The sequence below is a fragment of the Bufo bufo genome, chromosome 4 (genome assembly GCF_905171765.1).
Source record: "Bufo bufo chromosome 4, aBufBuf1.1, whole genome shotgun sequence".
NCBI classification, from domain to species: Eukaryota; Metazoa; Chordata; class Amphibia; order Anura; family Bufonidae; genus Bufo; species Bufo bufo.
The window spans coordinates 479,969,935-479,993,302 of NC_053392.1; the positions used below are offsets into that span (position 1 = coordinate 479,969,935).

Below are 23,368 nucleotides of genomic sequence, written 5' to 3' on the forward strand. Positions count from 1 at the left end.
TAATGTCCACAGTATAGGAAATAACTATTAGATTGCTGGGGACCCTACTGCAGGGACTCCTATTGATCACGAGAATGGGGGCCCTGTACCGGTGCTCCGGAGGCAGCTGAGCGGGCACAGGCAGGAGCAGCAGTGTGTTACAGAGCTCCTGCCTCTGACTGCTCAGCTAAAAGTTCTGCATAGCAAATCGGTGCAGGAGACCCTACACCAATGCCCTGTGCCAGGCTCCAGCTTAGCGGTGCAAGCACCACAGGCAGGGGCAGCTGTGTTTGCAAATGCCTGTACATCACTCACTGGGGCATCACAGTGGATTCTGTACATCAGTACACCGCTGACATGTCAGCAGTGTATGGATTCTGAAACCCTATAGACACCTGAACTTCGGGTGCACATTTGGTCCCTAGTAACATTATAAAAAAATAATAATAATAATAAAGTTTATAATCGAGCATTTACTCTTTAGAGCTGATTCAGACAGCTATGAGTCCGCATCCGTTCCGCAATGTTGCGGAACAGGTGTGGACCCAGTCATTTCAATGAACCGTGTGCTGTCCGCATCCCTTGTTCTGTTCCGCGGCCCCACAAAAAGATAGAGCATGTTCTATTCTTGTCCGCAGTTGCGGACAAGAAAAGGCATTTTTTAAAATCATAGTGCCAGTAGCCGTGTTTTGCGGATCCGCAATTTGTGGAACCCAAAACGCTATGGTTGTCTGAGCCCTATATGTGGGGATAGGAGATGACCAGATTCGCTTATTCATTTAGTACAGGCATCCTCAAACTGCGCCCCTTCAGCTGTTGTAAAACTACAATGCCCTGCTGTAGGCTGATACCTGTAGGCTGTTCGGGCATGCTGGGAGTTGTAGTTTTGCAACAGCTGGAGGGCCGCAGTTTGAGGATGCCTGATTTAGTATAAACCAGGAATGGCCAACCTGCGGCTCTCCAGCTGTTGCAAATCTACAACTCTCAGCATGCCCAGACTGCCTACAGCAGGGCATGTTGGGAGTTGTAGTTTTACAACAGCTATAGAGCCGCAGGTTGGCCATTCCTGGTATAAACCATTGAGACTATCACCTTCAGGCTTTTGAGAATGGATGCTTACATGCCTCATAATGCAGCTCGACTGTGGGATTTAGCAAGACTAGTACCAGGGCTGGATATCATTGCTTTAATTGTGACCTGTAAAGATGGGATTGCGCACTGGCACTAGGTGGCTGGGCTTATGGAAACGGCCTAGTACCCCCATTGTAGTGAATTAGAGTTAAATAAACGGCGTAGCGTAACAAATTATGCTACGTAACAGAAGCAGCATAGCTTGTTCTGCTATACTGTTTGCGTAGCTCCCATTCATATTCCCTGGAAATGGTGAGATGGGACAACCGCTTTAAAATGATTTGTGTAGCGAAAACAGTGCAAAAATTATCCAAGGACATCGGTGAACATGGTGGCAGTAGAGCTGAAGTGGATTCTGGAGTGGTGGACAACTACAGCCCAGCCTGGACATCCAGTTTGATGTGCAGTACAGAGTGACAGCGCAGTGTGCAATGTATAGATGTGTGTGATGTATGTAGTGCAGTGTGTGATGTACAGGGGTGTGTGTGTGTGTGTGTGTTGTGTAATGAATGCACAGCTATTATAGCCAAGTAATAAAGTACAGTCCAATATAGTTCATCTTCCCTGTACTTTATCACCCTAAGGCCCCCTGCACACGAACGTGTGCTTCCTGTTGCCGTATTGCGGACCGATTTGCGGATCCGCAATACACGGGTGCCGTTCCGTGGGCATTCTGCATCACGGATGCGGACCCATTCACTTGAATGGGTCTGCAAATCCAGAGGTGCAGAACGGAAGCACTACGGAGTGCTTCCGTGGGGTTTCATCCCGTACTTCTGTTGCGCAAAAAGATAGGACATGTCCTATCTTTTTGCGGAACGGCCGGATCGCGGACCCATTAAAGTGAATGGGTACGCGATCCACTGCGGCTGCCCCACGGACTGTGTTCGTGCATTGCGGCCCACAGCACGACCACGGGGTGCACTCGTTCGTGTGCAGGGGGCCTAATAGCCAGCGGTGCGTTCACTCCAAACCCCTCTCGGGCTTATTAGCCCTATGCTGGAGCAATGTTTTATTTTTTATGGGACTGTATGTTGGAGGGGCTGGAGAGAGGGTGGGATGTTATTTACATGGCACTGTATGTTGGAGAAGCTGACTGGAGAGGAGATATGTTACTTAGACAAGTAATGGTTTACCTGTAGTAATACCAACCTCTTAGGCCACGTTCACACCACCGCTATTTATTTCTGTTCTGTTCGATGAGCAGAACAATAAAAATTGAAGAGCTGGATCGGCACATAACTGACCCGAACAGAGCTGAACAGACTCCGTTGACTATGATGGGATCCTGTCTTTTTACCAAACAAAGTCCAGGCTTTTTTGTCTGCTCTTTTCATAGAATCTGCAACGGAGGCCCCGAATGGAGCCTCCAACGCAGGTGTGAACAAGCCCTTAACATTATTTAGGCCTACGTATTTGTATTTGAATTACTGCAACTTTTATACTCTGCTGAAAATACTCCTCAATGGTAAAAGGAGTATTTTTTTTATTTTTTATTCTTCCGGGAAAAATGTAGTGGGACCTTTAAGCCCAAATATAGTTTTACAATAGGGCCTTTAGACACGATTCTTTGATTTTGTCCTTTCCCTTTGCAGCCTTTTTATTCTGAGCTTCTACTTGTTTTAGTAAAGATTGATTCACCGGTTTGTAGAATATAATTGAAAAATCTAAATGTTAAAATTTAACAAAGTATATTTTAACTGTCCCAATATCTGTCATCGTTGAGGAAACGTCACTGTCAGGAAACTAGACTAAGATGATAGGAGTAGCATAGTGATGCGAAGCTCTTATCACAATGGTATCAGCACATCGGTTAGAGCTCAGCAGAAAACCATTTTTCAAAATCTTTCGTGTTAATGGTTTCTGCCTTTTTAGTTTCCATTAGTTTTAGGCCTATTGCACACGACCGTATGGCTTTTTCAGTGTTTTGCGATCCGTTTTTCACGGATCCGTTCCGTTTTTTGTTTCCGTTGTGTTTCCGTTTATGTTCCGTTTTTCCGTTCCGTTTTTCCGTATGGCATATACAGTATACAGTAATTACATAGATAAAATTGGGCTGGGCATAACATTTTCAATAGATGGTTCAGCAAAAAACGGAACGGAAACGGAAGACATACGGATGCATTTCCGTATGTGTTCCGTTTTTTTGCGGACCCATTGACTTGAATGGAGCCACGGACTGTGATTTGCGGGCAATAATAGGACATGTTCTATGTTAAAACGGAACGGAAAAACGGAAATACGGAAACGGAATGCATACGGAGTACATTCCGTTTTTTTTGCGGACCCATTGAAATGAATGGTTCCGTATACGGACCGCAAAAAACGTCCAGTAAACGGGAAAAAAAAACGTCCGTGTGCAATAGGCCTTATTTAGATTTTTGCCTGACAGTCGTTTGAATAATGGTATTCTCTTTGGAGAGCTAAAATGTCTTTTTAACAAGAATCAGAATAAAATTGAATGAGCGCTCGTTATCGGAAAAAGAATTACACCGCAGGAAGTATCTGGTTCTAGAAGAATGAATTATTTTCCTTGCCAAATTCTTTTCCTCTAATAAACAGTGAATGTATAGATCTACAGGGAGTTCTGTTTGTTAGCCCCGAATATGATTGACGGCTGCCACCTTGTTGTATCAATTACGTTAAGTGGATCTGACATAGATTAGACCTTCCGTGGACATTTGATATATTAAGTATAACCAAGTTTGTTTAATGAAGCACACTCTTTGGTTGCATGCAGAGGATTTCCTCTTGGTTTAATGTCGACTGTGCCAGATGCAACTCATAACCCTGCAGTATTTTGTATATTTTAATATACGGTATTCATCATTTTTAAGCCTTGTATCGTGGTCTTTCTTATTGGCAGAGAAGAGGGAAGTTGATTAGCTAACCCCAGTGAATGAACACCACAATGAAACTACACAGTACATGTTCTAATTCCTTAGTGTTGTGGTCTTTATTGGCGTGTTTTATTCACTGTGGATCTCCTAATTTACTGAGGCTTGTTTCCAGTAAAATAGCAGAGTTGTGTGGTTTATTTATTACTCAATAAAAACTTTTATGTGAACTGGAGGAACTCCTGTCTTTTCCTTTAGTGAATTTGGTAGATTTTCCACTAGGTTTATGCCAGAGGAGTTGCATGGAATACGTGTACATAAACACAATGCATACAGTAAAGCAATTTTTTTCCAAAACCTGGAGGGGGCACATGTACAGAGATAAATCAGTCAGAAATGTTAGAGGACCTTTCACCAGAATAAAACCTCTAAACTGACTAGACAGACGTGTAGAGCGGCGCCCAGGGATCACCCTGCACTTACGGTTATCCCCGGGCGCCGCTCCGTTCACCCGGTATAGCCTCTGGTATCTTCATAGTTAGACTCCACCCAGGGGAACCTGCCGGCGTCTTTCTCCTATGCTGTAGCGCTGACCAATCGCAACGCTCAGCTCATAGCCTGAGAGAAATAAAAACTCTCTGGCTATGAGCTGAGTGCTGTGATTGGCCAGCGCTACAGCATAGGAGAAAGACCCCGGCAGGTTCCCCTGGGTGGAGCCTAACTATGAAGATACCGGAGGCTATACCGGGTGAACGGAGCGGCGCCCGGGGATAACAGTAAGTGCAGGGAGATCCCTGGGCGCCGCTCTACACGTCTGTATAGTCAGTTTAGAGGTTTTATTCTGGTGAAAGGTCCTCTTTAAAGTTGAAAGAATATGCCACATCACTTCATGAGCATCCTGAAGCGTACCTGAATCTTCAAGAAAAATTTCCATAAGGACTGTGCTTCATTGTAGAATCAGAACTGTGAAGGAATAGGTCGTCTTGGGCTTCCCCAATGTCTCTCAGCCATAGTATTCTGTTTTATTTGCACAGCTAGATGCATTTCTATTACAAGCAGGGGGTATCTCCCTTCTGTGGAATTTGCCAGTACTGTACTGAAGTGACCCCAGTTCCTTTACTTCCCACTATGCTTGGTGCTCAGAAAGCAGCTGAGGGAGAGATCACAAAGACACACAGGAGCTTATCTGCTTTTTAGAAGCCATGTAGAATCAGTTCTATCAGATTAATGACTTTACTCCATTCTCTATTAAATTGTGTGAATGTACAGTGACTCTTTAACCCCTTCCCTACGTCTGCCGTACATGTTTCATACAGCAGACACCCACAGCTAATGTTTACGATTGGCAGTAATGCCTACTGCGGACATTTAACTCCTCAGATGCCGTGGTCAAATGTGACCACAGCGTCTGAGAGGGCGCAATCTTTCCCTCGGTGGAGATTGGGGAAAGCGCCCTGTTCTAATAATGAGCCGCTTACAGGCTCATTATTAGTATATTCCAGTACAGGCCAGCAGGTGGCAGCACTGAACTGGGATATAGTGATTTATGTTTAAAAAAAAAAAAAAGAAAAATATAAAAATTGTAATTGCCCCCTTCCCCCCCCAAAAAATAATAAATAAAATAAAATCATGGGCATCACTCATGGGCATCACTTCAAATGCCTGTACTATTAAAATGTTAAAAAAAATCCCATACGGTGAATGGCATAAAGGAAATAAAAAATGTCCGACTTGCCATTTTTTTTCATCATTATCTTCAAAAAAATTTTATATAAAGTGATCAGTCATAGACACCCCAAAATGGTATTTTCAAAAACAGATCGTCCCTCAAGAAAGGAGCACCCACACATCTCCGTAGACCTAACTATAAAAAAAAGTTATGGGGGTCAGAATATGGCTTACCACTGCATCCTATGCAATATTAAATGGTGGCATTAGAAAGTACAACTTGTCCCGCAAAAAACAAGCCCTCATGCGGCTATGTGAATAGAAAAATTAATAAAGTTGTGGCTCTGGGGAGGCAGGGAGCGAAAAACAAAAATGCAAAAACGAAAAATCGCTGTCAGAAAAGGGTTAAATAAATGAATGGGTCCGTACTAGAGTTGAGCGAACACCTGGATGTTCGGGTTCGAGAAGTTCGGCCGAACTTCCCGGAAATGTTCGGGATCCGAACCCGATCCGAACATCGTCCCGAACCCCATTGAAGTCAATGGGGACCCGAACTTTTGGGCACTAAAAAGGCTGTAAAACAGCCCAGGAAAGAGCTAGAGGGCTGCAAAAGGCAGCAACATGTAGGTAAATCCCCTGCAAACAAATGTGGATAGGGAAATGAATTAAAATAAAAATTAAAAAAATTAAAATTAACCAATATCAATTGGACAGAGGTCCCATAGCAGAGAATCTGGCTTCACGTCAGCAGATAATCAGTCTCTTCATGCCATAGCAGAGAATCTGGCTTCATGTCAGCGCAGAATCTGTCTTCATGTCATAGCAGAGAATCAAGCTTCACGTCACCCACCACTGGAACAGGCCACTGTCACACATTTAGGCCCAGGCACCCAGGCAGAGGAGAGAGGTCCCGTAACAGAGAATCTGGCCTTATGTCAGCACAGAATCTGTCTTAATGTCATAGCAGAGAATCAGGCTTCACGTCACCCACCATTGGAACAGGCCACTGTCACACATTTAGGCCCAGGCAGAGGAGAGAGGTCCCGTAACAGAGAATCTGGCCTTATGTCAGCGCAGAATCTGTATTCATGTCATAGCAGAGAATCAGGCTTCACGTCACCCACCACTGGAACAGGCCACTGTCACACATTTAGGCCCCGGCACCCAGACAGAGGAGAGCGGTCCCGTAACAGAGAATCTGGCCTTATGTCAGCGCAGAATCTGTATTCATGTCATAGCAAAGAATCAGGCTTCACGTCACCCACCACTGGAACAGGCCACTGTCACACATTTAGGCCCCGGCACCCAGACAGAGGAGAGGTTCATTCAACTTTGGGTTGCCCCACAATATAATGGTAAAATGAAATTAAAAATAGTATTGAATGAGTAAGTGCCCTGGAGTAGAATAATATATTGTTAAGGGGAGGTAGTTAATATCTAATCTGCACAAGGGATGGACAGGTCCTGTGGGATCCATGCCTGGTTCATTTTTATGAACGTCAGCTTGTCCACATTGGCTGTAGACAGGCGGCTGCGTTTGTCTGTAATGACGCCCCCTGCCGTGCTGAATACACGTTCAGACAAAACGCTGGCCGCCGGGCAGGCCAGCACCTCCAAGGCATAAAAGGCTAGCTCTGGCCACGTGGACAATTTGGAGACCCAGAAGTTGAATGGGGCCGAACCATCAGTCAGTACGTGGAGGGGTGTGCACACGTACTGTTCCACCATGTTAGTGAAATGTTGCCTCCTGCTAACACGTTCCGTATCAGGAGGTGGTGCAGTTAGCTGTGGCGTGGTGACAAAACTTTTCCACATCTCTGCCATGCTAACCCTGCCCTCAGAGGAGCTGGCCGTGACACAGCTGCGTTGGCGACCTCTTGCTCCTCCTCTGCCTTCGCCTTGGGCTTCCACTAGTTCCCCTGTGACATTTGGGAATGCTCTCAGTAGCGCGTCTACCAACGTGCGCTTGTACTCGCGCATCTTCCTATCACGCTCCAGTGTAGGAAGTAAGGTGGGCACATTGTCTTTCTCGTGCATGGCATTGGGGGACACAGCACCATGGGTATATGCCCAGCTGACACTAGAAACAAAAAAAGTGTTGGCTCCGCCCAGGTGGGCTATACCCCTCTGCAAGAGCCGAGATACACCAGTCTAGTTCTAATGTCCGTAGGAGGCAGACATGACCTGTTTTGCAGGTCATCCTGCTAATTTTATTTATTTATTTTTTTTTTTCTACAGGTTTCTTCCTGATGCAGGGGTGGCTCCATCGTGATCCACTTAGTTGCCCCCCTGCGGGCGCGTACTCAGGTACCCGGCAACCACCCAGTCCCCACTTATCTGCTTCCGCAGTGGAATTCCGGCGGACCCACGGCTCCCGTGTTGAGTCCGCCGAGGGGGTGGTCATTGCTGCGCCTGAAAACGTCGGAAGGTGAGTATGGCAGTATCCTGTACTCACCCCCCCCCCATGTTCAGGTGATCCCCCCCTGTGTCCCCTCTTGTTCTGGTTCCCCTTTTAGTTGCAGGGGGCACTGCACGCTTGCTGGGCATCCTTTTTTCGTGGAAAAAATTTCTTTTGGGGCCCCCTTTTTTCTAGGGCCTGGCCCTTTAAGACGGCCGATTCTTTCTGTCGGCTCCTTCCCGTACTTACGGGTTTCCTCCTGCTCCTACCTAGCCTTCACTGCGTCCCCGCTTCTGCTGCTGCCTCCGGCCGTTACCGCGATCGCGGGCGTCCGTCTCCGGCGGCGTTTTTCTACTCGAGGCCCTGGCTTTTTTCCCCTGCCTAGGCCGCAGGTCACGTGGGGCGGAGCTCCGTCTCCGCCTTCTGCCTTCCCGGGCTTTTCGCTTCTCCCTCCCCTCTGTGGGTGGCGCCCTGGGAGGCGCGTTTTTTTCCTTCCAATCCAGCGCCAGCGCGGGCTGCTGGGGGTGTGTGTCTTCCTCTACTACCGGCTCCTGTCCTGCCTGCAGCTGTCGCTTCTGCGGCTTCTCCTGCGTCTCGGCTCTCAGGACGTGTTTCTGTGGGACACAGCACCTTGGGTCTGGTAGGCGGCCTCTGGCTGACTCCTTTTTTGCTTTGCAGGCTCCTCCATCGCCCTCATGTCTTCTTCTGGTCGGGCCCCCTCTCCCCCTGCCGCCATTTCCACTCATTACGCCTGTTCAGTGTGTAATAGGAAGTTTCCATGCGATCAGTCTTCCTCTCTCTGCGTGCAGTGCCTTCCCTCCAGGCCCACCCAGTCCGCCCCTGCGGCCCCCTCTTTGTCGGTCCTTCCAGAATGGGCTGCCACCCTATCCCAGGCCATAGGTAACCTTGCCAGCCTCTCCCAATCCCTAGCGCAGTCCTTGGACCGTCTGCCCGCTCAGATTGCGGCCGCCTCGGGCAGGGACCCCCCCGCCCGGGATGTCCGTTCCCGCTCTGGTACGAGGTCCAGCAAGCGACCTCGCGCTGCCTCGGCCGGGTCCCATTCTTCCTCAGCTACCCCGGATCACTCCCCGGTTAGGTCTGAGTCGGGCGAAATTTCTTCTTCAGCCGCTTCCGCCGTTCCTGGGGACTGCTCCGCTTCTGATTCAGAATCAGAGCGGTGTTCGGCGATGTCTGCGGCCGTTCAGGACCTCATCAAGGCCGTCCGTGATGCGCTCCATGTGCAGGACGTTCCTTCTTCCTCCTCCCTGGAGTCGGTGTCCTTCCGCCGGTCTAGGCGCTCCACTGTGGTCTTCCCGAATCACGAGGATCTGGACGCGCTTCTGGCTAAGGAGTGGCGTCATCCTGATCGGCGCCTTCATCTTACTAAGGCTTCTGACGTCCCCTATCCTTTTTCTGAGGAATCTGTAAATACCTGGACGGTTCCTCCTCAGGTAGATCCTCAGGTTGCTCGCCTGGCTAAGGCTACTACCCTTCCCCTGGCTGACGCGGCTTCTTTGGCGGACCCCGCTGACAAACGGGTCGACTCCTTAGCCAAGTCCGTTTTCGTTGCAGCGGGCGCCGCTATCCGCCCTGCGTTTGCCGCCTCCTGGGTGGCTAAGGCCTGCGCTATCTGGGCAAAACAACTTGTCCGCGCTCTTCCCCCAGACTCGGACCAGGGGGAACTGGAGGTGCTTGCCTCTCAAATTTACCAGGCGTCCAAATTTCTTTGCGATGCCTCTATGGAATCGGCCCGCTGATCGGGCCGTGCGGCCGCTAACTCTGTGGCCATCCGCCGCACCATCTGGCTTCGTTCTTGGGCGGCAGATTCCGCCTCCAAGAAGGCTCTGATTTCCCTTCCCTTTCTCGGTGGGAAGCTCTTTGGAAAGCGTCTGGAAGAACTCATCTCGGAGGCCACTGGTGGTAAGAGCTCTCTTCTAACCCAGAATCAGCCTCGCCGCCGTCGCTTCCCTGGGTCGTCCTCTCGGGCGCAGTCCTTTCGGGCCCCCCCCTGCCCGATCTGACAAGAAGGCCTCTGGGCCTTCCTTTAAGGCCAAGCCCTCCTGGCATGCCAAGCCCAAGCCTGCTCGCCCCCAGTCCACTAAGCCCCCTTCTGCATGACTCTGTCAAGGTGGGAGGGCGTCTGCTCGCCTTTCAGAACGTCTGGCAAGCAAGTGTGGAAGACGCTTGGGTTCTGGAGGTAGTTTCCTCCGGATACAGGATCGAATTCTCCGATCTTCCGCCAGGTCGGTTCTTCCTGACGTCGCCTCCCAGGTCCCCCTCTGGGGCAGAATTTTTTTTTCAGGCCATTCGTTCCCTTCACTCTCTAGGGGTCATCGTTCCGGTTCCAGAGTCAGAACGCTTCCGGGGGTTCTATTCGAATCTGTTTACGGTCCCCAAGAAGGACGGTTCACTCCGTCCTATCCTGGACCTAAAGGCGTTAAACCGCTTTGTCCGGGTCCGTCATTTTCGTATGGAATCCCTCCGGTCGGTGATCGCCTCCTTGGAGTCGGATGAGTTCCTGTCGTCCATCGACATTCAGGATGCCTATCTCCACGTCCCCATTGCCCCCTCCCACCAAAGGTTCCTTCGCTACGCGGTAGGTTCTCTTCATTTCCAATTCGTGGCCCTGCCCTTCGGCCTGGCCTCTGCTCCGAGGGTTTTCACCAAGGTGTTAGCGCCTCTCATGGCCCTTCTTCGTGCCAGGGGGGTCACCTTGATACCTTACCTGGACGACCTTCTGATTCGGGCCCCGTCATTGGAGGACAACCTGTCCAGCCTGCACATCACCCTCTCAGCTCTTGCTCAGTTCGGGTGGCTTGTCAACCACTCCAAGTCCTCCCTCGTCCCATGCCAGAGGATGCCCTTCCTGGGCATGATTTTCGACACTCGCCTCGGGCGGGTGTTTCTCCCAAGCTGACCTCGATCGCCTGGTTCGTCTCCCTCTTCAGCTTCGCCAGGACCTTGCCTGGTGGCTGCTTCCTCGGACGGTGTCCCTGTGCCGTTCCTTCCTTCCCCCCACTTGGCAGGTGGTCACGACGGACGCCAGCCTCTCGGGTTGGGGAGCGGTCCTCGACTCTCTCTCAGTCCAGGGTCTTTGGTCTGCTCAGGAGTCCTCCCTGCAGATAAATGTGCTCGAGCTCAGGGCGATTTTCCTGGCACTGTCACTGGACCCCACGTCTTCGCGGTCTCCCTGTCCGGGTTCAAACGGACAATTCCACCGCCGTGGCTTATCTGAACCTCCAGGGGGGCACCAGGAGCGTGATGGCCTTGCAGGAGGCCTCCCACATCCTGCGCTGGGCGGAGAGCCACGTTCCCGTCCTCTCCGCAGTGCACATTCCCGGGGTCGACAATTGGGCGACAGACTTCCTCAGTCGTCAGCTAGTCGACCCGGGCGAATGGTCTCTACACCCAGAGGTGTTCCTCCAACTGTGTCACCGATGGGGAACTCCGGACGTGGATCTTTTCGCGTCACGTCTCAACCACAAGGTCCCGCGCTATGTCGCGCGGTCCAGGGACCCCCAGGCTTTCGCGGTAGACGCCCTAGTTCTGCCTTGGTCTCAGTTCAGCCTCCCATACCTGTTTCCCCCCATTCCTCTCCTGCCCCGAGTGCTCAAGCGTCTCAAGGCAGCCCGGGTTCCGGCAATCCTGGTGGCTCCGGATTGGCCCCGCAGGGCGTGGTACGCAGATCTGGTGTTTCTGCTCGCCGACGTTCCGTGGCGGCTTCCCCTGCGCCACGATCTCCTTTCACAGGGCCCTCTGTCCCACCCGAATTTACCTCAACTTCGTTTGACGGCGTGGCTGTTGAGACCGCGGTCTTGAAGTCCCGTGGCCTCTCGGATTCTGTCATTCAGACGATGCTTCACGCTCGTATTTTGCCTGGTGAGAGTCTGGGCGTTTCCGCCCTCTCCGATTCTCTGTACCTAATGTTCTGGCCTTCCTTCAGGCCGGTTTTGAGAAGGGTCTTCGCCTGGCCTCTCTCAGAGGACAGATTTCGGCTCTCTCAGTCCTTTTCCAGCGTCCCGGGCTCAGGTTAGGACTTTTCTCCAGGGTGTCGCTCGCCGAGCCCCTCCCTTTCGTTTTCCTGTGGAGCCGTGGGACCTGAATCTCGTCCTTGACGCCCTTCAGTCTTCTCCCTTCGAGCCTCTGGCAGAGGTTTCTCTGTCGTTTCTCTCGTTCAAGGTGGCCTTCTTAGTGGCGGTCACCTCCATCCACCGGGTTTCCGAACTGGCGGCGCTTTCTTGCCGTTCACCTTTCCTGGTTTTTCATCAGGACAAGGTGGTGTTGCGGCCCGTTCCCTCTTTCCTTCCAAAGGTGGTTTCCTCTTTTCATATCAATGAAGAGATCGTCCTTCCCTCTTTCTGCCCTAATCCTTCTCACCCTAGGGAGAGATCCCTCCATCGCCTTGACGTTGTTCGGGCTCTCCGCCTGTACCTTCGTCTCACGGAACCTTTCCGTCGTTCGGATTCCCTTTTCGTGGTCCCGGCGGGTCCTCGTAAGGGTTTGCCTGCCTCCAAGGCCACCATCTCTCGCTGGGTTCGGTCGGCTGTCAAGGAGGCCTATATCGCAAAGGGCCGTGCTCCCCCTTCCAGGTTGACCGCTCATTCTACTAGGGCAGTTGGGGCTTCCTGGGCGGTGCGTCATCAGGCTTCTGCTTCCCAGGTCTGCCGGGCCGCCACCTGGTCGTCAGTTCACACTTTTTCTAAGTTTTACCATATTCATTCCCTGGCTTCCGCTGACGCTAGCCTGGGGCGCAAGGTTCTGCAAGCAGCTGTGCTTTAGACTGGCGACATGGCGTTCTTCTTCCCTCCCTCAGGGACTGCTTTGGGACGTCCCATGGTGCTGTGTCCCCCAATGCCATGCACGAGAAAATTGGATTTTTTGTACTCGCCGTAAAATCCTTTTCTCGTAGTAGGCATTGGGGGACACAGGTCCCGCCCATTGTTTTGTTTTCTTCTCGTTTGTGGTCCCGGCGATTTGTGGTCGTTGGGTCTCCCCAGTTGAAGACTTGTTGGCGTTCAGTTTCTGTTTGTTCAGGTGTGGCGTTCCTACTGCTTTTATACCGACTGGTGTATCTCGGCTCTTGCAGAGGGGTATAGCCCACCTGGGCGGAGCCAACACTTTTTTTGTTTCTAGTGTCAGCCTCCTAGTGGCAGCTGGGCATATACCCATGGTGCTGTGTCCCCCAATGCCTACTACGAGAAAAGGATTTTACGGTGAGTACAAAAAATCCAATTTTGTATCGGGGATCCAGCAGGGTGGCAACCCAGTAGTCTGCACACGTTAAAATGTGGGCAACTCTGCTGTCGTTGCGCAGGCACTGCAGCATGTAGTCGCTCATGTGTGCCAGGCTGCCCAGAGGTAAGGACAAGCTGTCCTCTGTGGGAGGCGTATCGTCATCGTCCTGTGTTTCCCCCCAGCCACGCACCAGTGATGGGCCCGAGCTGCTTTGGGTGCCACCCCGCTGTGAACATGCTTCATCCTCATCCTCCTCCACCTCCTCCTCATCCTCGTCCTCCTCGTCCTCCAGTAGTGGGCCCTGTCTGGCCACATTTGTACCTGGCCTCTGGTGTTGCAAAAAACCTCCCTCTGAGTCACTTTGAAGAGACTGGCCTGAAAGTGCTAAAAATGACCCCTCTTCCTCCTCTTCCTCCTGGGCCACCTCCTCTTCCATCATCGCCCTAAGTGTTTTCTCAAGGAGACATAGAAGTGGTATTGTAACGCTGATAACGGCGTCATCGCCACTGGCCATGTTGGTGGAGTACTCGAAACAGGGCACACAGGTCTCGCATGGAGGCCCAGTCATTGGTGGTGAAGTGGGTCTGATCCGCAGTGCGACTGACCCGTGCGTGCTGCAGCTGAAACTCCACTATGGCCTGCTGCTGCTCGCGCAGTCTGTCCAGCATATGCAAGGTGGAGTTCCACCTGGTGGGCACGTCGCATATGAGGCGGTGAGCGGGAAGGCCGAAGTTACGCTGTAGCGCAGACAGGCGAGCAGCGGCAGGGTGTGAACGCCGGAAGCGCGAACAGACGGCCCGCACTTTATGCAGCAGCTCTGACATGTCGGTGTAGTTGCGAATGAACTTCTGCACCACCAAATTCAGCACATGCGCCAGGCAAGGGATGTGCGTCAAACCGGCTAGTCCCAGAGCTGCAACGAGATTTCGCCCATTATCGCACACCACCAGGCCGGGCTTGAGGCTCACCGGCAGCAACCACTCGTCGGTCTGTTGTTCTATACCCCGCCACAACTCCTGTGCGGTGTGGGGCCTGTCCCCCAAACATATGAGTTTCAGAATGGCCTGCTGACGTTTACCCCGTGCTGTGCTGAAGTTGGTGGTGAAGGTGTGTGGCTGACTGGATGAGCAGGTGGAAGAAGAGGAGGAGGAAGCTGAGTAGGAGGAGGAGGAGACAGGAGGCAAAGAATGTTGCCCTGCGATCCTTGGCGGCGGAAGGACGTGCGCCAAATAGCTCTCCGCCTGGGGCCCAGCCGCCACTACATTTCCCCAGTGTGCAGTTAGGGAGATATAGCGTCCCTGGCCGTGCTTACTGGTCCACGTATCTGTGGTTAGGTGGACCTTGCCACAGATGGCGTTGCGCAGTGCACACTTGATTTTATCGGACACTTGTTTGTGCAGGGAAGGCACGGCTCTCTTAGAGAAGTAGTGGCGGCTGGGAACAACATACTGTGGGACAGCAAGTGACATGAGCTGTTTGAAGCTGTGTGTGTCCACCAGCCTAAATGACAGCATTTCATAGGCCAGTAGTTTAGAAATGCTGGCATTCAGGGCCAGGGATCGAAGGTGGCTAGGTGAGAATTTACGCTTTCTCTCAAATGTTTGTGAGATGGAGAGCTGAACGCTGCCGTGTGACATGGTTGAGATGCTTGGTGACGCAGGTGGTGGTGTTGGTGGTACATCCCATGTTTGCTGGGCGGCAGGTGCCAACGTTCCTCCAGAGGCGGAGGAAGAGGCCGAGGCGGCGGCGGCAACAGCAGCAGAAGAGGCTGAGGCGGCAGCAGCAGAAGATGTAGCAGGGGGAGCCTGAGTGACTTCCTTGTTTTTAAGGTGTTTACTCCACTGCAGTTCATGCTTTGCATGCAGGTGCCTGGTCATGCAGGTTGTGCTAAGGTTCAGAACGTTAATGCCTCGCTTCAGGCTCTGATGGCACAGCGTGCAAACCACTCGAGTCTTGTTGTCAGCACATTGTTTGAAGAAGTGCCATGCCAGGGAACTCCTTGAAGCTGCCTTTGGGGTGCTCGGTCCCAGATGGCGGCGGTCAGTAGCAGGCGGAGTCTCTTGGCGGCGGGTGTTCTGATTTTGCCCACTGCTCCCTCTTTTGCTACGCTGTTGGCTCGGTCTCACCACTGCCTCTTCCTCCGAACTGTGAAAGTCAGTGGCACGACCTTTATTCCATGTGAGGTCTAGGACCTCATCGTCCCCTGCATCGTCTTCCACCCAGTCTTGATCCCTGACCTCCTGTTCAGTCTGCACACTGCAGAAAGACGCAGCAGTTGGCACCTGTGTTTCGTCATCATCAGAGACGTGCTGAGGTGGTATTCCCATGTCCTCATCATCAGGAAAAATAAGTGGTTGTGCGTTAGTGCATTCTATCTCTTCCACCCCTGGGGAAGGGCTAGGTGGATGCCCTTGGGAAACCCTGGCAGCAGAGTCTTCAAACAGCATAAGAGACTGCTGCATAACTTGAGGCTCAGACAGTTTCCCTGATATGCATGGGGGTGATGTGACAGACCGATGGGCTTGGTTTTCATGCGCCATCTGTGCGCTTTCTGCAGAAGACTGGGTGGGAGATAATGTGAACGTGCTGGATCCACTGTCAGCCACCCAATTGACTAATGCCTGTACCTGCTCAGGCCTTACCATCCTTAGAACGGCATTGGGCCCCACCAAATATCGCTGTAAATTCTGCTGGCTACTGGGACCTGAGGTAGTTGGTTCACTAGGACGTGTGGCTGTGGCAGAACGGCCACGTCCTCTCCCAGCACCAGAGGGTCCTCTAACACCACCACGACCATGTCCACGTCCGCGTCCCTTATTAGATGTTTTCCTCATTGTTCCCGTTCACCACAATTTTGAGAGTGGCAAATTTGGGAATTCTTTTTTAACCCAGAACAAAAAGTCTGCTTTTACGGTCACTACAAATAACTTGACCAGCTAAAACTGTGCAGATTTGGTTGAATAGAGATGTGAGACCTGTTTTTTTTTTGCGCTGTGTGACAGTTATAGGTTTATCACAGAATGACACTTCTATCAGCACGCTAGCGTGTGTCTTAGGTTTTTCTGAATGATACTATCAATAACTTAAATGTAAGTTTTTCTTTTTGGGATAGATTTCAAGTAGGCCTGAAATACCACAAACTAGTTATTTTCAGAATGGCAAATTTGGGAATGCTTTTTCAACCCAGAACAAAAAGTCTGCTTTGACGGTCACTACAAATAACTTGACCAGCTAAAACTGCAGATTTGGTTGAATAGAAATGTCAGGTCTATTTTTTAGGCGCTGGGTGACAGGCTCAACTTGCCCCTGATGTAATATATGGCCAAAAAATAACCAGACTGTTGATGGTTAAATGCACTTCGGTGACACAGGCTCAGCCTGCAGCTGATGTAGGATATAGCACAAAATAACCACACTATCGATGGTTAAATACACTTGGTGATAGCTCGTGCTGGTGCACCACAAGTCACAAAATGGCCGCCGATCACCCCAGAAAAAAAGTGATCTAAAAACGCTCTGGGCAGCCTCAAAAAAGTGAGCAAGTCAATAATAGCACTTCAATGATCCACAGCTGCAGATCGATCACAGAATGAAGTCTTTTGGAGGAGTTAATCTGCCTAATCTCGCCCTAACGTCGCAGCTGCAACCTCTCCCTATACTGATCATAGCAGAGTGACGTGCGGCGCTACGTGACTCCAGCTTAAATAGAGGCTGGGTCACATGGTGCACTGGCCAATCACAGCCATGCCAATAGTAGGCAAGGCTGTGATGGCCTCTTGGGGCAAGTAGTATGACGCTTGTTGATTGGCTGCTTTGCAGCCTTTCAAAAAGCGCCAAGAAAGCGCCGAACACCGAACCCGGACTTTTACGAAAATGTTCGGGTCCGTGTCACGGACACCCCAAAATTCGGTACGAACCCGAACTATACAGTCCGTACCCATTCTGCAGAATTGCGGAAAGGATGCGACCCAGGATTACGGTGTGTGAATGCACCCTAAGGGGCAGGGCTTGGCATCCCTGGCCTTCTATGCAAAACACCTGTGGAGGAGAATTCTTGTAGAGGCAGTCAGAGACTGGTCTACTCTACAGTTTATCTGAATGGCGGGGCTGGCCAAAGTGATCTAGAAGAATTCTTTATGCATTTATCATTAACAAGATACCTTTATAGATACAAAGGAGAGGAAGATATTGATCAGAATTGGGAATTTTATTAAATTACATTTTCTAGTAACATCGTAACATAGTACATAAGGCTGAAAAAAGACATTTGTCCATCCAGTTCGGCCTGTCATCCTGCAAGTGGATCCAGAGGAAGGCAAAAAAAAGAGGTAGAAGCCAATTTTCCCTACTTTGGAGTCGGGAAGGAATTTTTTTATTCCCCTAATCAGGCAATCAGACTAACTCCCTGCATCAACGACCCCTCTCTAGTAGCTATAGCCTGTAATATTATTACGCTGCAGAAATACATCCAGGCCCCTCTTGAATTCCTTTATTGTACTCACCATCACCACCTCCTCAGGCAGAGTTCCATATTCTCACTGCTCTTACCGTAAAGAATCCTTTTCAATGTTTGTGTACAAACCTTCTTTCCTCCAAACGCAGAGGATGTCCCCTCATCACAGTCCTGGGGATAAATAGATGATGGGAGAGATCTCTGTACTGACCCCTGATATATTTATACATAGTAATTAGATCTCCCCTCAGTCGTCTTTTTTCTAAAGTTAATAACCCTAATTTTGATAATCTTTCAGGGTACTGTAGTTGCCCCATTCCAGTTATTACTTTAGTTGCCCTCCTCTGGACCCTCTCCAGCTCTGCTATGTCTGCCTTGTTCACTGGAGCCCAGAACTGTACACAGTACTCCATGTGTGGTCTGACCAGTGATTTGTAAAGTGGTAGGACTATGTTCTTATCACGGGCATCTATGCCCCTTCTGATGCAACCCATTATCTTATTGGCCTTTGCAGCAGCTGCCTGACACTGTTTTTTGCAGCTTACGGTATGGTAGTTTGCTGTTTATTAAAATTCCTAGATCTTTTTCCATGTCAGTGTTACAGAGTTTTACCATTTAGTATGTACGGGTGACTTGCATTATTCCTTCCCATGTGCATAACTTTACATTTGTCAGTGTTAAACCTCATCTGCCACTTATCTGCCCAAGCCTCCAATCTATCCAGATCCCTCTGTAGTAGTATACTGTCCTCTTCAGTGTTAATTACTTTACACAGTTTAGTGTCATCTGTGAAAATTGGTATTTTACTATGCAAGCCTTCTACGAGATCATTAATAAATATATTGAAGAGAATACTACTGTACTTTGTTCCTTTTAAATACAATACAAAAAAAGCAAACCATGTCCGATAGACTAAATAAGTAATAAAGGAAAATATTAGTAGGGCAGCAGAGGCAAGGTGGAAATATGGCGGGGAAATCGGTAAAATGGGCATAAAATAACCTCCCTTGTCCCTGGCGCTTACCCTTACCAACAATGTACTGATAATTATACCTGGTCCACTAGAAAACCAATTCCATAAACCATTTAATATATACTTTTTTTTTCTTTAGGTGGGGGACACATTGGGCCATCAAAATGAAGAATACATGAAATTGAAATGAATAGTAAACCGTGTGAATGATGGTTCAGTTTTTGCGCATTATAAACATGTCCAGTGATTGAACTTCTATCTATAGGCTTTTATTTGATGTGCATATTTAATGGATTATTAACTTTGGCAGCTTACATTCCTAGAATACCTCTCCATGTATTATCCCTAAAAGCAATGTGTAGTATACACTGTTTGAAACCGACCATGCAAAATAGATTTCTAACTATATATCCTTCTAAATGTTAACATATGTAAAAATGCCTTTATGTAGCGTGCATCTCTGCTCCTGACAAGCTATCAAGTAAGGGCTCATGCACACGACCGTTGGATGTTTTGCAGTCCGCAAATTGACTACAAAACACCGATACTGGCCATGTGCATTCCGCATTTTGCAGAACGGCTGGCCCCTAATAGAACCGTCCTATCTTTGTCTGTAATGCGGACAATAATAGGACATGTGTGTTTTTTGTTTGTTTTTTTTTGTTTTTTTTTGTGGAGCGGACATACACGGAATGCACACTAAGCCGGTTTCCTTTTTTCGCAGCCCAATTAAAGGGAATGGTTCTGCATACGGGCTGCAAAAAACAAGGAACGGACATAGACAAAAAATACATTTGTGTGCATGAGCCCCTTAGGGCTGAAGCTACATTTGTTACACTTTGGATTTAATTTTTAACTATGGAGTGATGGCTGTAGTGCACAAGATTGCATACAAGTCAATTTACTGCTTTGGACTATGACTGAAGCTCGATATTTAAAGGGAACCCACCCGCTGTACCTCACAGCTATAGTCATCATGTCTCTAACAATGTCTTTGCTTATTTCATCCGATAGAAAACTTTGGCAAAAAACAACTTATTCTTCTCTGTCAGCGTATCCAAATTAGCTGCGCCCCCGTCCTGCTTCTTTCCCCCTGATAGACATTTCATTGCTTCTCTTTTTTCAGGAATGATGTGCCTGAGACTTGGTGCTTGCGCCGTTCTGTTTCATTTTCGGCATCTGCACAGTGAGCCAATCTTCAGTGTACCTGGCTTCAGAGGCTCGCTCTTGGGAGCCTCAGCACAGTGAGCCTTTGAAGCCAGGTACTCTGAAGATCGGCTGTAGAACTGAATATAGTTAGATTGAAGTACCTTTGATACTTCGGTCCAACACTGCTGCTATATATATATATATATCCTGCTTGACCAGGTCAGAGACCAGTTCCTCCTAATCAGGGCAGTCTTTAATATTGATTGGACCCTGGGCAAGAATTTACTTGGGCCCCCTGGATCCCACCCTCCCACACCCTAGCATGCAATCACACCCTCCACCACAACACACGCCAAAAAAATCCACACACCTCGTAGAGTAGTAACCTTTAATAATGATGAGTGGCCTCTATAGGTGTTCCTTGGCAGTAATGTAAATACTGCCTTTTTTTCTGAAAAGGCAGTGTTTACATTAAAATGCTTGCAGAGACTTGCTATAGACACCAGAACTACTATGTGTAGCTGTTGTGGTTCTGGTGACTATAGTGTCCCTTAATATAGAGAGGGGGGGGGGAGAAGAATCAGCACAAAAGTATCAAATAAAATGGCTGTATCATTATTCTAAAAATTAAAAAAGCACAACTTCTGACACAAAAATATAGTATTTTGCAGATTACTTTTTCAATTTTTTAATTTTTTTACAATGTGCAGATAGTACTGTACTACTAACCCCTCCATCCACCCCTACATGCAGGGTAATACAGCGCCCCATACCTCTCCAGTGACGTCTCTTTGATGTAGATGTTCTTTTTCCTCATCTTCTCCCTTCAGACCAGACCACCATTTTTCAGCCATTTCTCGTCTCTGCAGTTTGACCGACAAAATCTTAGTTTACTACTTTTCCATCATCCTCCCATCTTCTAGACAAATCATCCTACCACCCCCAATACTGTGCCGCTGTGCTCCCAAATACTATACTGCAGAAACATATAAACCCCCTGATAATAGTAGTACCATGCAGATAGTGCCCTTCAATAATTATTGCCACACAGTGCTCTAAAATAACTGCGCCTAGCAAATAGTGCCCCTGACACTAATGGTGTAAACAGAATGTCCCCCCCAAAATAGTGGTAAGCTGATACTGTGCCAAGGTGCCCCCACAGTAATAGTGCTCCCAAAAGTCCCACCAATAGGAATAATTCTCTGCTAGAGCACACATGGTAGTAATAGTGCTCCTACAGTGCCCCCAACATGTCCCCACTCTGCCCCAGAAGTAATAATGCTCCCATAGTGCCATACTAGTAATCATGTTCCCCATAGACCCCCAGTAGTAATAAAGCCCATCATAATGCCCCCAATAGTAATAATTCTTCTCATAATGTGCCAGTGCAAAAAATACCCCCTTCTAATGCCCTCAGTTGAGCTAATGTCCCTATAGTGCCCCCATAATGTGCCAGTATAAAATACCCTTTCTTAGTGCCCCAATAGATGAGCCCATAGTACTCCTCTTCCTTTCCTCATAGTACCCACCATAATGTGCCCCAATATAAAATGCCTCTATACAGAGCCCCCCCCCCCCCCATATAAAATACCCCTTCTTTGTGGCCTCAGTAGAAGCCCCCAATGTGCCAGTTAGAAGTGCCTCAGTGCCACCCAATAATGTGCCACAAATAATGTGCTAGTAAGAAGTTCCCCCCCAATCATGTGCCAATAACAAGTGCCCCCATAGATGCCCCCCAATCATGTGCCAGTAAGTAGTACTATATAAAAAAAATAAACACTTATACTTACCTCCATCAGGCTGGCAGTGATGCAATGCAGGCCTCTTCCGGCCTGTGTCCCGCGCTGTACGGCTCAGGCGGCGCGTTGACGTCATCACGCCGCTTGCATCGGTCTCTGATAGGCTGCAGCCTATCAGAGGAACAGGGAAGGAAGACACCTCTCCCTCCCCTGCCCCGCCGCAGCACATCTGTATTGCTGTCCTGAGGATGGCGATACAGAGGACTATGGATATGAGCGCTCATCTCCCTGCGACCGCCCCCCACTTGTCACCAGGGCTGCGCCTCCTGGGGCCATCGCATCACTTTGCCTAATTGGTGGTGCGGCCCTGCTAGCGCCCCCTGGATTTTTTTTGGGCCCAGGGCAGCTGCCCCTTTTGCCCCGCGTTTAAGACGGCACAGCTCCTAATTATTAGGCCACCTACACAGATTGCGGATTATGCACGTTTTTTCCATGTGGATTCTCGTGTGGGGAAAAACCACAGCGTAATACAGATTACCAGCAATGTGTTTGAGAGTAGAGAAATGTCTTGTGCGCTTTGCTTTTTTCTTTAAAAAAATTGCAGTTTGAAATCTGCAGTATGTCAATTGTTTGTACGATTTTTGGTGCAAATTTGACCCGTTTCAATAGAAGGGTGAGTTCTGCAGCGAAACTGCTTCAAATCCGCACCAAAAAACACAAGTAATGCATGCAGTATTTGGTGTGGAAATTCTGCAAGCCATCCCACATCTGTGTACAGATAGCCTTAACCTATTTAGTTTACATCAACTTAAAGGGGCATCCCCATCTCAGAATGACAGCCCCCCCTCCCACAACTTCCTTCCGTCTAGATGTTGTGGTCTGGGATGCTTCAGTATATGGAAACAGTCGAGAAGGCTGCGCTGTATTAGTACTCATAGCTCCAATCCAGATGGGATGGAGTCAGGGATGAGGAATAAGACACTACCAGACATTTCTGATCCCTTTAAGTAACTGAAATCATTAAACTATTGAATCCTAATGTCTAATTAATTTTGTTTCATGTTTTCAGGGCATTACAGGTGCTTTAGCTGTTCTGATGAAGGATGCCATAAAGCCAACGCTGATGCAAACATTGGAGGTAAGTGAACCCTTGTAAACACGTAATCGCCTGTTTCTGCTGCAGTGTTTTTTGGCAACATGTCAGCTGCATCATTTTTATTTTATCATAAGAAAAGATGGTTTTTCATGGAAAATACTTCCTCCAGAAAAGGCATTCCTCCAGAAATGATAGACATAATTTTAATCTAAACCAATTATGTACATGATACATATTTTGCAGATTTAAGTTTTGTGGACAGCTGTAAGAGATCGCTCTCAGGGGGTCGCAATCATACATCTCATCAGACAGTGGATTTAGAGTCCAAATGCTCATTTATTTTGGCACCAGCACAAACAAAACAGAATAAAATAAACTCCTGCCCGTCTGGGCTCTAACTAATACAAAGTTCTTTTCTCTGACTCTCCTCTAAGCACAGCTTATTCACAGGGTCTCAAGCTCCAATCCTTAGCATATCTGCTCACCGAACACAAGTTCAGACAGGGAAGAGATCCGGCTACACAGCCTCGTGGTCCCTCAGCCCTCCCGGCTGAGACCACCCAAAGCCTCTCTAGGCCTTTTTCCAATTCCTCTCTCCTCAGACTGACATACAGAGGGTTGGTTTTATCTCTCCTTGATTACAGCAGGCCTCACCTGCGATTACCCCAGGAAAAAGACAACACATGTACTGGAAGGGTGTGGACTGGCAG

The 23,368-nt window shown here is 49.0% G+C and overlaps 1 protein-coding gene across 2 annotated transcripts in view; it reads left to right on the plus strand.

The window, feature by feature from the left end:
* Positions 1–23,368, plus strand: part of MTHFD1L (methylenetetrahydrofolate dehydrogenase (NADP+ dependent) 1 like) — a 309,383-nt gene that overhangs the window by 115,777 nt on the left and 170,238 nt on the right. For both annotated transcript variants that reach the window (XM_040429522.1, XM_040429523.1), the window contains exon 19: positions 22,632–22,700. In XM_040429522.1, coding sequence (XP_040285456.1) covers positions 22,632–22,700 — 69 coding nt within the window. The remainder of the gene's footprint in view (positions 1–22,631; positions 22,701–23,368) is intronic.